The 14,282-nt window shown below is 34.4% G+C and overlaps 1 protein-coding gene across 1 annotated transcript; it reads right to left on the reverse strand.

The window, feature by feature from the left end:
- Positions 1 to 496: 496 nt before the first annotated feature.
- On the reverse strand, positions 497 to 1,923 carry PCOAH_00025500 (SICA antigen; the record flags this gene model as incomplete). The annotated part of the gene is made up of 2 exons (XM_020059355.1): positions 497 to 1,453; positions 1,840 to 1,923. 2 exons carry the CDS (start codon positions 1,921 to 1,923, stop codon positions 497 to 499), a joined length of 1,041 nt encoding a protein of 346 aa, XP_019914831.1.
- Between the last annotated feature and the right edge of the window lie 12,359 nt (positions 1,924 to 14,282).

The following is a 14,282-nucleotide window of genomic DNA, read 5'->3' on the forward strand; positions in this document are numbered from 1 at the left end:
CACAGGAATTATGGAATGCACAAAAGAAAGAAGTTTTCCACACACATGTGTGACATGGTAAATTATTCGTGTAAATTTGTACACACAGTTCTTTCTTCTTTTTCTTTTTTCTTTTGTAAGAAGACACTCCTTTTTTAAGACCCTTTCCTTTTTTTGCGCACCTTCGCGAGAGCCCCGCGCAAAATCCTGAAACACACTTTTCAAATGTCCATAATTGGAATTAGGAAAAAAGGAAATTATTATTTTGAACTGAAAAAAATTACAAAGATAAAAATTTGTAACAAAAAAAATTCTAATGAACATATATTTTGGATCTTCTCAGTAAAAAAAGAAGTTGCAAACAACTGAATAAAGTCAAAAATTTCACAAACAGGTCAAAAAGAAGTGGGCAAAAATCCTTTTTTTTCTTCCATTTATATTGATTACACATAAACAATGTAAACAATTTAATACAAAAAAAAAAAAAAAAAAAAAAAAAAAATATATTTACTACACCCTAAAACCTAGAATCTGAACTTGGAACCTGTTCCATAGGAACACCTTCCTTAGGAATATCTTCCTTAGGAACATCAACCTTAGGAACAAAGTCTTCCTCCCTAAACCCGAAATCTGAACGTTGAACCTGTTCCATAGGAACAAAGTGTTCCACCCTAAACCCGGAATCTGAACATTGAACCTGTTCCTCAGGAACGAAGTTTTCCTCCCTAAACCCTAAACCTGAACTTGGAATCTGTTCCTTAGGAACACATTTCTTAGGAACATCTTCTGTAGGAACAAAGTCTTCGTTCCTAAACCCGGAATCTGAACTTGGAACCTGTTCCATAAGTACACCTCCCTTAGGAACATCAATCCTGGGAACCTGTTCCTCAAGAACCTTTTCTTTAGGAATAAAGTGTTCCTGCCTAAACCCGGAATCTGAACTTGGAACCTGTTCCTTAGGAACACATTTCTTAGGAATCTCTTCCTTAGGAACAAAATCTTCTTCCCTAAACCCAGAATGTGAACTTGGAACCTGTTCCTTAGGAACAAAGTCTTCCTCCCTCAAACCTAAACGTGGAACCTCGAACTCGGAATCTGAACTTGGAACCTCTTCATTTGGAACATTAACATTAGAAACGTTTTTCTCCTTTATAAATTCACTTCCCATAAATTCCTCCACAATGATTTTAAGGAAGTCTTCCTTCGTAGAATGCAGGTCCCCTTTTTGACATTCGTTTAATACTTCTAAATGAATATCAATAATAGTGCGTCGATCAACACGGCCACCACCACGTTTTTGTCTTCTTCTTTGTGGTGTTGATCTTGGTTGTTTTCGTTCCTTTACTAAAGTATATTCAAGTGGACCATCATCCTGGTCATCCACATGATCAAGAGGTTGTTCTTCCAAAGTTGGAGGACCACGTACTTGATGAGATCTTCTGTGACGTTTTCTTGTTTTACCGAGGAAAAAATACTAAAAAGGGAAAGGTTAAGAAGGAAGGAAAATGTAATTTTTAGGGTGTAAAAAATTATTATTATTATTATAATTGCCATTATAATGTAAGAGCAATGTGTGCATCTAAGGTAAAAAAAGGAAGAGTTAGAAGGTGTATGCTCCCTTTTCTTTTTTTCTTTTTTCCTTTTTATCTCCCTCTTTTTTCTTCTTCTTTCCCTTTTTCTGTATGCACATATTAGACGCATAACAATCCTTAAGCAGGTAAAGACCAGGCCACATTGTTCTTCTTATAACCTAGAAACAGCTAAACAGCTGGTCACACTATTCTAATTACACCCCCAAACAGATAAACATCAGGACATATTGTTCTTCTTACACCCTAAAACAGCTAAATACCAGGTTACATTGTTGTCCTTACACCGTAAAACAGCTAAATACCAGGTTACATTGTTGTCCCTACACCGTAAAACAGCTAAATACCAGGCCATGTTATTGCTGTTACAACCTGAAACTTTAACCTTAAGCGCGAAATCCCACAACCTAAATGCAAAACATTACACCCCCAAATACTACAGCCCCAATCCAACACCTTTAATCCTACACCCTTTAAATGAGAAATCCTATACACTCACCCAAAAATATCAAATTCTACCAACACACAACCTAAAATGCGAAATCCTACACACACCCCAAAAATGCGAAATCCCGCACATCCCAAAATGTGAAATCCTACACATACACCCTAAAATGTGAAATCCTACATACACATCTTAAAATGCGAAATCCTACACATACACACCCTAAAATGGGAAATCCTACACATACACCCCTAAAATGCGAAATCCTACACGCACAACCTAAAATGCGAAATCCTACACGCACACCCTAAAATGCGAAATCCTACACACACCCTAAAATGCAAAATCCTACACTCACCCTTAAGCGTGAAGTGCCACATATCCCTCACTGATTCATTAACCTTTATTTATTTTTTTTTTTTTTTCCCTTCTTTTTTTTCTCTTCTCTTTATATTTTTTTTTTCGCTTCTTTTCTTTTCTTTTTTTTTTGTTTTTTTAATTTTTTTAATTTTTTTTATTCTGCCTTCTTTCCTTCTAAAAATAATATGTCCTTTTTTTTTTTTCTTCCTTTCTTCTCTTTTTTTTTTGAACTTTTTTTTCTTACCTTCCAAAGGGGGTAGCTCATAGCAGAAATACCAAGGAACACAGGAATGGTAGGAAGGTATGGGGTAAAATCAGAAGGGTCGATCTTGTTACTGAGTGGAATAGCTGTAGGTGACGATATTCCTGTTGTTGCTGTTGTTCTTGCTCGTGGTGTGGATGGTTTCCTTGGTGGTGGTGGAGGGGGTGGTCGAGCTGGAAGGACGGGAGATGCTGGTGCTTGGGGATGTGCACCACTACCTCCTGCAAAAGGTCCACCTCCAGCGGCAGGTACCAAACCATCTTGACTATCTACACCACCAACAACAACAGGACTAACAGCTCCTGGAAGACCTGCATCTGGAACTACAGGGATACCTGCCCCAGGGACACCAATACTTGGAATTCCAGCACCTCCACCACCACTACCAGCACCATTACCACCTGGTGGAGGAACACCAGGTTCAGCACCTGGTACAACACCACCATTTGGATCACCTGTAGCTGGTACTACTGGGACACCTGGACCACCATCCTTACCACTACCTTGACCTTGAGAACCTGCAGAACCACCTCCAACAGGCTTCGCTTCTGCACCATCAGCCTTACTATTGGGAGTAACTAAGAAGTAAGTAAGAAAAGGAGGTACAGACTTCTAATATAATCAAGTGTATTGGGGTGCAAAATTCATTGTATTCACCCTGATTGTACACACTCCTGGAATACTTTTATTCCTTTCCTTTCCTTTTTCTTTTCTTTTTTTTTTTTTTTCCTTTTTCTTCGTGCCTTCTATTTTTTTATTTTTCACTTTTTTACTTTTTAATTTTTTACCTTTTAATTTTTTTCCTTTTTTAATTTTTCACTTTTTTATTTTTTTACGTCGTAATTTTTTTTACGCATCCTAAATTTTTTGTACACTTCTTTCACTTCCTAATATTTTTTACGCGTCCAGAATTTTTACACTTCTTTCACTTTCTAATTTTTTTTACGCGTCCTAATTTTTTGTTACGTCATAATTTTTTTTTACTTTTACTTTTACTTTTTTTTTCTTTTTTTCTTTTTTTCTTTTTTTTTTTCTTTTTTTTAATACACCCTTTGGGCGTATCCCCCCTAAAACAGCTAAATAACAGGTCATATTGTGGTTCTTACACCATGAAATAGCTAAATAACAGGCCACATTGTTGTTCTTATACCCTAGAACCTTAAACTTAACTGTGAAACCTTACACACCCTGAAATGCGAAATCCTACACACATACACTCCCTAAAATGCGACATCCTACATACACCCCCACTCATTCATTTACCTTAATTTTATTTATTTTTCTTTTTATTTTTTTTTCCTTTTCCTTTTTTTTTTTTTTTTTTCTTTTAATATTATTTTTTTATTTTTTTTAATTTTTATTTTTTTACACCTCTTTTTACTTTTTAAATTTTTTACGGTTTATTTGGTGAACATTTAGACAGGAAGTGTTCATTCTTTTTTTTAATATTTTTACCTGCTGGTAGTCCTGTGGTACCAGGACCTTGAGTAGAACCTGTAGAAATGCGACCTGAATCCTGACTACCTGAAGGTTGACCCTTTGTACTTAGGGGAGTAGTTCCTGGACCTGAAGTAGTGATAGTGGAAACAACATTTATGCTGACGTCGGCCGCCTGACCACCTGGTACTGAAAATTTACCTTTGTTGTACAGTTTATCTTCCTCATCATATGGACTAGGACTCCCCGTAGGTAATACATCATCCAAAGGAAGATCAATTTGATCAGGTGGAAGGTCAGATTCATTAGCATCATTCCCTTTCTTACCTGTCTCCATTGTTTTTTCTTTCTGGTCAGGTTTCTCATCTTTCTTTGGGGAAGGTGCAGGTTTAGGATGTAATTGTCCTCCTGGAGCTGCTGGTCGTGCTGGTTCCGGAGGTGGGGGTGGTGGTGGTAATGGTAGTGGTGACGAGACAGTTTTTGCTATTTCGTCCAGTATTGCTTTGTTCTCCTGTGTCTTCTCTTCTAATTTTTTTATATATTCTTCTAACATACGATCTCCAGCCTTCTCACCATGATAATTATCCGATCGTGCATTTTGAACTGTGCTGTATTTCAATTCACCCCCTTTACACCACCCTTTCCTATTAGCGTGACCGAAACTTCCACATCCTGCTTTTCTGTTCATCCATTTTGTCATTATATTTAACATATCTTCCCCATTCCTATATAAATCACTGAATGACCCATATGCGCATTCAGCATTCTTCTTTGTTTCAGGGAAATCCTTTCCCCAGGCTTCCATTGTTAGAAAAATTTTCCTAATGATTTCACTCGGTATGCACATATTGCTCATGTACATTAACCATAAATTTAACAGATCACACCTTCTAACACATGCTTTCCTACTTTGAACATTCCCCCCATTTTCTTCTTCACATTTGAATTTTCGTTTTCCTATAATCATTAAATTCTTTATAAGAGTCTCACAGAATATTTTATATTCGCTCATTTTTATTCCATCCTCACTATCTTGGTCGTCATCTCCACACCAGGAGGACAACCCCTGGAACTGACTGTAATCATAATCGTCGTCCGTGCTGATAGGAACATTAAAGAACCTTGTCATCATTTCTTCCCAGTTCTCTGAAAACATATATTGGGAAGAGTACGAACTTATATGTATTTACCTTATGGCCATATGAACTTCTTCCTCGTTCCATATAGTACTTACCATCACCCAATGCTTACATGTATTATACATTAAAATACAAATATTAAAAGAATTCTATACCTTCCTCGTTTTCTTCAAGTCCTGTTATTATATTTCCGGAGCATTTAGTTGGGTTCATTATTATTCCTTCTACTTTTCTTTCCAATAATTCTTTCTCCTTACTATCCATCCCTCCCTTCTCCATTGTTTTCACTATTTTCGTTACATGATCTTCAGACAAATTATTACTGGTATCAGTCAGTTTCTTTAAATCTTCCTTATCTGTCCTTCCAAATAACTTTGTAATACTCTCTTTTTCTTTTTCTTCCTGTTCTTTCTCCTTAAGCTTCTCTATCTTACAATTTGTTCTACCTATCTCTATTACTTCCTTCGTTCTTCTATTACTCTTCTTTATGGCTTCCTGTACCCATTTTTTAATTTCTTCCCCAACAATTTTTTTGCCTATGATCAAACTCTTGGGGTCAATATCTTTACATTTCTCAAATTTCTCTGCAGTTCCGTACATTTCCTGCATTGCCTTCGTCGGTTCTACAATGTATTCTGCAATTTCCCCAAATTTGCAGTGGTCCTTATAGAACTCCAACATACTGACCATTCCAACTATACATCTAAGATAGGCTTCTGTATCATCGATTTGCTCAATAGTTCGATTTTGTCCTCTTTTATTTCCTCCTATAATTCCATTCATAAAATATCGTATTTCTATCATAGCTTTACATAATTCTTTCTTATTTGAAAGACTCCCAAACCCTTTCTTTTGGACATCTCCACAAAGATGACTGATTTCTTGCGGTTCCGTCTTCGTTAACCTACCAACCAAATCGTCAAATGTTCTCTTGAAATCATCCCATAGTTTTTTCTATATTGTGTGTGCAAAAATGAAGCACACGTACACATATGTCCTACTGTACACTTGTACAATTCATCCTTGCGTGCACATATATATACTCCTCGACCGGTCCCTCCATTGTTCATCATAATTCCTTACGTGAACTGCATCTTCCCCGTGTTTTCTTACATCCTGGAACCATTTTCGTAACCATTTTTTCCATACTTCATCGTTAGGTTTTGCCATGGTTTCCTATTAATATTATAATTCATTCTTCTCCTATATTATATATTCATTTAATAACTCCTATTAAATTACATTCTTCTTCTTACGGTCCATGCTTCCTTTTAATATATATATAGTACATTTTGCACTCTCATTCCTTAATATGTAAATGCTCATGCTTCATGCATTCTAAGCATTCCATTCACAATTTGCATGTGCACTATACATCCTTTCACTCTTATTTTTATTTACATTATTTTGAAAAAAAATAAACTTAGAAAGAAAAGAAAACGAAGGAATTATGCGCCATCCTTTCTCTTTCACTTTTCTTTTTTTTTTTTTTTCCTTTTCTTTCCTTAAGAATAATAACCCTCCTTCTTTTATAAACAGTATTTTTCTAAAAAAAAAAAAGGGAAAACCTTTTCCTGCATGCAACCTCCCTTCCCCTTTCTTATGCACTACGTTCTTCTTCTAAAAAAGAAAAGAAGGAAGAAGAAGAGAAAGGAGGAGGGGAGGAATGGAAATTACGCACCTCTCCCTTTTTTTTTTTTTCCTTTTTAACTCTTCTATTTTTTTTTAACCTTCCTTCTTTTTTTTACCCCTCTTTTTTAACAGTATGAAAAAGAAAATCAAAAAAAAAAAAAAAAAAAAATAGCACAAATATGGGTGAAAAAAGAAAAGAAAGAGAAGAAAAGATTTAAAGGGGAAATAAATAAAGAAAGAGGAATTTTAAAAGAAGGAAAGGAAAAACTGCAGAAAAAAAGAAATTCTTGCATAATTATTATCATGAAAGAAATACAACTATGGTCTTGCATAAATATTCTGCTCTGTTCCGGATGAATTTTTCCCATGGCGCAGAATTTTTTTTTTGTATGCTATATACACAAGATATTTTTATTTGAATGAAAAAATTTTGCCCCCCTTTTTCGATAGAAAAAGAATTATTCACCCTTACCAACACAGTAAACCTGTTCCTGCCCTTAAAAGTACGATAACGAACTTTGTTCCATAGTTGAAACGGTACCTACCAAAAATATATATGGGCTTCCTAATATATAGGTCAACATAATTTTTTCTACTGTAATTAGCCATTTTTTTCGCGATGAAAAAAATGCATTATAGGGAGGGAGGTCACGGAATCAACTGCTCATGCATATCGCGTCGATTAATTCTCAATTTGCCTACATTCCCCCCATATATATATGTTTCATTCGATGACAAGGAGAAACAAAATAAAAACAGGGACAACCCACAGGAATACCTATCCTTGAATATATATTCAATAAAGATTAATCAGGAAAAAAAATTTCACCCGAAGAAAAGAGTGTTAAAGGAATGAGTTCATAAATGAACAACTCATTCATTATATCTATGAGGTACATGCCCTGGTCTACGCATTCCCCTATGAATAGTTAATAGCTATTATTGGACTAAAAAAGTGGAAAATATTCATATGGAAAAAAAAGGTTGTCTGAACCGTTTTTTTTTGGGAGAAACGGACTTCACAGAAAACTTTTACGGGAAGAATGTACATACTAGAATAGGGGTTCCCATACACTTATCCCTATAGAAATGAACGGTTCAAAGGAAGTATTCAAAGGGAAAATTGTATGGACCCCCCCGGCAAAACTGTTCCTATTAATTCGTTTTACGAGAAGCTTCCCCTTTACGTATACCTAGTCTTTGGGAGGAACTGTCTACATCGGAAAAAAACTGTCCAAATAGGGGAAGAAAAATATCCAAAGGTATTCTGCCAACGGGAATTATTCTTAGAATATTGCATATGGAACGTCCTGCCCCATGCAGATGCATCACCCGAATAAATGTGTATACATACTTGTAATTATCAATAACAACATATACTGTCTTGAGTACATGTCTCCTGAATAAATGTGTACATTTATAATTATGAATGTAACAGTGCTTACAATATGTGCCAAATGAATTTTTCCTAAATAGAAGTAGCTGCACACTACTGTGCAATGCGGAATGAATCTTCCTTCACATTGCTTCCATTTCGCGTGCAACATATCTACGTATATATTTGTGCGTCCCAAATAGAGGCAATGGAAATGAACGAATAATAGTGGAATGAGCATTGCTCCAAGTTTCATTTTTGCATAAATGAGAAGAATAAAGTGTAAAGGACAATATCATAAAGGTTACCCAGGAGGGTATTTACATTTAGTTCTTTGTTTTTTAGGGTGGTGTATGGGATCTCCACGTAATTCGGTCATCAAGTGTATTAATTCTACTTAGTCCACATTTCTGGAATTCCTCTATAGTCAAATGGAATCATACATTTTTGCTGTTAAAACTGGGAGTTATATACTGCACAGTGGATTAGACTCATTTATTTACTATATCTTACCACGTATGTGTGCTACATAGGTGGCACATACACATCTATAATCATTCACATATGCATTAAAATTGTATATACACATGTGAAAAAAGTGGGTACAATAAATGAAATTTATGGAAAGTAAAAAGTGCTGCATGCAAAATATGAAGTTGTTGTTACCACATATATGTAAAAAGGTGAAGTTCATTCTTTTTTTTTTTTTTCTGTACTTCCTATATTGTTATTTCCACCATTATAACTAATTAAGAAATGAAGAGGGGGGAGGGGCGGCAGGGTCAAAATTCAAAGTACTGGTACACAATTCTGTTTTCTTGGAATATACCATTCACATATGTGTAGTAAAAGTGGAATGGTGTATTATAAATAAGGGAATGTGCAATACTTTTCCCCTAGGAATAGTGAAAAGCTTTAATTGGTATTTCCATGCGCATAGGAGATCAGCGTGAGTCGTATGTGAGGGAAAGAGGGGGTCTGTGAGGAGTGTTGCAGAAAGGGGGGGAGTGCACGTAGCATAGTACACAAAAATATATATGTGACTCAGCATGAGTGCATGGTAAATATAAGCCCCCATGTACGTTCAATGGGGAAGAAGAAACTCAAAAAACCAACCAACCCCGCCCCCTTCAACCCTTTTCAGTCCCTTCAAGTAAGAATAAAAGGAGGGAAAAAGGAAGAACACACTAACTTGTAAAGTATAATATTGAATTAAAGAAAAAAGGGAATAATGCTCAAATAGTACATAATATAATGTGCACATATTCCATGTAAGTGATTTATTTATAGTATACATACCGAAAGAAAGGGAGGAAAGAAGAAAAGAAAATATTATTATTACTGAAACAACTATAAATATGGAAAAAAAAAGGAAGGGTGTACACTGCAAGGAAATATTATTTAAAAAGGGGTATGCGCACACATAAAATTCTTTTCCTTCTAACACTATACACAGAAAATTAATACAATTTATTTATACACCCCCACCTCCCCCATCTTCCTCAGTTACATGTGTACTTTATAAATATACATTGCTCTACTCATGCAAATATATTGAGCAATATATGTACAATTAGGAAGGGGATAGAATGTATGCTCTCCCTCTCTGCACATATGTCCATATACATATATACATACATATATATGAACTGCACGTGTATGTAGATGAACTATATAATATGTATAACTAATAAAATCTGTATAAATCCTATTCCTATAGCAACGAAAACAATTAAAATAAAATAATCTATAACTGCAAAAAATTGTTCCCGAAAAAAATTGTTCCGGGAAAAATGGTTCCCAAAGGAGGGGAAAAAAAAAATTTTATACAAAAAGAATTTTTATACAAAAAAATTTCTATGCAAAGAGAATTTGTACATGCACAATTTGCACATTTTGCACAAATTCTACGTGTATATGTATATATGCTGTGGAAAAATGAGCACAATTGGCGCACATTTTAAATATAAATTTTATTATTTAACAAAAACAACACACAAATAGATGAAAAATGGCAAAACCAGCACAAGGAGGATACTTAAATGTACATATCCTTCTACTTAATGTGCATCTATAATTATTGAATGAATAATAATTTATGCATGCTCAAATAGAAGTAATAATAAAAGAAAATACAATGAAAACATATATATACAATTTCCTGACGAACTTTATAGAAAGCAACCTTAGAAGTACTGGGGTCGAAGTCACGTCTCTACAAAGGCCTCGGGGGAAATTCATTGTATTGTAATTATAATGGTGAAAAAGGAAATGTGGAATCCAAGTTGAAGACATGCCAAGAAATTAAGAGTGAAGCCAAAAAAATTACAGATGGCCTCTGTTATATACATTCAAAGAGGGAGAACGAGGACAGTGACGAATCTCTGTATAAGGCATTCTGCCATGCCCTCTATTATTGGTTAGGTGAACTTGTATGGACTAAAATAGGAGATGCAGGTGGTACTACATTTTCAAAAATTATGCATAAAATTTATGAGGCACTTCTAGAATTCCATATTCCGAATAATTGCACAATTATGGACACAGACACTAAAAATCTTGATAAGGATCTCTTCCTTAATCGAAAAACCGTATTCGACTTCTCCTATGACTTTAATGGTATAAAGACGAAGCTGAACCAGTTTAGCAACACCTGTGATAAAGGATATTACCAACACCTTGAAAAAGCTGTTACAGCTTATCAAGCTGTAAAGGCGGATTGTGAAAGTAAGACGGACACTGATCCATATTGTATCGAATTTAAGAAAGTGTTTGCAGAATGCACTCAACAGAAGGAGTTAGAAATTAAGTCTACGTCTGAATGTATAAAAGCTTCCACATCAAGTCTAGAAGGCAAAAATTGCAACTTAGCAGATGGATCTGAGCAGGGTGTTCTAGTATATAAGGACGTCAAATTTGGTTGTAGCCCAAAGTTTGTATGGAGTCCAGGAATTTTCGTCCCTGCGTCCTCTTCTGGGAATACAGCAATGGCCGCTACCACTGCCATCTCTTCCATATTTGGAGTGGTCGGACTACCAACACTTGCTTATGCTTTATATAAAGTAAGTATAATTACAACAATTATAATAGAGCTATATTTATATGTATATATATATATATATATGAAGTATATATATGCAACATATATATATATATGTATATGTGTGTACATATATATACATATGTTGCATATGTGCATACTACCCCCCCCCCCCCCCCCTTTTTTTTTTTTTTATTTTTTTCTTCCCTTTCTTAGTATGGTCTCCTACCTTCTTGGATACATAATACTTTTGGTAACCATTTTGGAAACAACAGAAACAGAACCAGAAGAAAAGGGAGATCTGCTAGCAGGAATGAATTTGACATTCTAACTTCAACGGACGATGACACCTCTACAACATTATATTCTACAGAAAATTCAATAATGGAGGATTCTAACACAGTATATTCTGCCGCCTATACTACTACAACACATACCAGAGGAACAAGTAATAATAGAAGGGAGCAACCACAGGGGCAAAGGAAAAAAAATTCAAGGAATATTTCTTATCAAAACTTGAACCATCGTATATAACACACCGTATATGTAACACCTAGATGGGGCAAAGGGAAGGGGGAATGTTCCCTTTCCCTACTCCTTACTTATTCTACTAGTACAGTGTCGCCCAATTATTTTATGTGTACATTCATTATTATTAGGGTTTCTATGTAAATATGCCCACATATATATAAGTACCCTTATATGTCATTCACATATTCATAATCCTTTTATCATGTAATAAAAACCAGTGTTTACGTGCACATTGTTCACTTTTTAATAAAGTGCTATTTCATATCACATTAAAATTATTCCTCAAATTAACCTTAATTTTTTTAACATTTCCTAACTACCTTGCTAAATATAATAGAAGATTTGTGTCGACCATTCAATTATAGAATATTTCATTTCTTTGCTGCTACATTTTGATCCTTGTTCATGGTATTCTTTAATATTCATATGCAAAACTTTTAAAAAGTCAAAATTTCATGATTTTAATTCTTTTACTTTTGGTAACAAAAGCAACACACACTCATCATTCTGTTCCCCTTTTTTTCAATTCAAAGAGGTTCTCTATATCTACTTTACATTAATTGTAAGCGCGACTTTTTTACCTAAATTATATATTATATAGAATGAGCACTTTCTTTCATAAAAAAGAAAAAGCGAAAGAAAATGAAAAAAAAAGGGAAGAAAAAAGGAGCGAAATATTATTATTATTTCTGACTGATTATAAACGAAAAAGGGAAGGAAGAAAGGAAGGGAAAGAAAGGAGTTGTGTGCTACAAAGAAGAATATTATTATTATTATGAAAATATGTGTGTGTGTGTTCTCTTTTTTTCCTTCCCTTGTTCCTTCCTTCCTTTGTTTTATTCGTTCTCTTCCTTCTACAACATGAAGAATTAAATATTATGTAATATTCTATGTGAATAACACACAATAAATTTAGGAGTAGGATTATGCATACATATGTATATATGTATGTTTTTTGCCAATAATATATGTGCACAATTCCGCAAAAAAAGGGAAGTAAAAAAAATCTTCCCTTCTGATGAACTATATAATAGGTACCTTAAAAATTTCTAGTAGCATCCCCCCTTAAGTAACAATAAAATATAAATGAAAAAAACATGTTAAATTTTCTACTTAAAAAAGGGGGGGTATGCTCGTACGTATACATAGTGGAAGGGGCGCATAAGTAACAATCTATTGCTGTCGTTGATAACCTACTATTCAATAATAAATAACATGAATAAAGAAGGAATGTATATAAAGGACTATGCTCTCTGTACATTTTTTTTTTTTTTTTTTTTTTATTCTCACCCTAATTATTTCTACTTTTTGCTTTACATATATGTGTATACTGATTCGGATACATATGTATTGTATATTGTATCTAGTGAAAAATTAAACAATATGTATTATTAAAAGGAAATAAAAATTTCATAACAATTCAAAATGAAGGAACAGGAAAAAATTATCACATATTCATTCCGCATGAACATATGAACACATTTTAATATAAATTTACTATATACTACAGAGAAATATGTACGCACATGTGAACACATGCATGTATGAATATATAAGGAACAACAACACAACACATTACAATACAAAATTTATTGCATAAAAGAATGTCCACATGAACAATGGTAAAAGATAATACATGATTTATTTATTACATGAAGTAAGGTGTATATTCATGTGGTGTACATATAATATTGCTCTATGTGCATAATGTAATAAAATGCAAAAAAAAATATAAAAATACCCACATTTATACATATGATCTGCCTAATTATGTTCATAGGACGATCAATGCTTAAATCAATTACCTTCACAAAAAATATATAAAAAGTTCCAGGATGGCAAACATGCATGTACGGAAATCAGTTCTTGGACAAAACAAATAGAGGAAGTAGTGGCAGATATATTAAAGGACACTACGCGTCATGGCACAGAGTGTGTCAACAAAATTACGCAAGCTCGGTGCAACATATCTGCACTAAGCGCAAAGAAACAATCGTGCACCGTAATTTGTGACTTCCTTTATTTCTGGTTAGGGGATATGTTACATAACAAATTGGAAGGAGGAAATGCTAAACTTAAGGAAGTTATACAAAGCATCTTCAACACATTCGAAGGATTCAACGAACTGTGTACAAACAGTGCTGTACACAGCAAAATGAACACAGATTTTTTCCCCCAGAAGAAACAGTTATTCGATTATTATTACGATTATAAAACTATATGGAAAGAATTGAAGGTTTGCACGTCTGATGATTCCTCTTGTAAGGGGAAATATGACGCTTACCTAACTGGAGCTAAGGGAGCTGATGGTGCGTATGGACAAATAGCAGCAACTGGGTCGTCTAATCTAGATTCGTACTTTAAAAAATTTTGGGAGAAGTTCGATGGTAATGGTGGTAAAATTCCGAAACCAAGGGACTTGAAGTCTAAAGCAGAGTCAGGAGGGGAATCTCTACTATCCGACGACGACGAAGGGGAAGATGGGGAAGGTGA

This window comes from Plasmodium coatneyi, chromosome 9 (genome assembly GCF_001680005.1).
Source record: "Plasmodium coatneyi strain Hackeri chromosome 9, complete sequence".
Classification (NCBI taxonomy): Eukaryota; Apicomplexa; class Aconoidasida; order Haemosporida; family Plasmodiidae; genus Plasmodium; species Plasmodium coatneyi.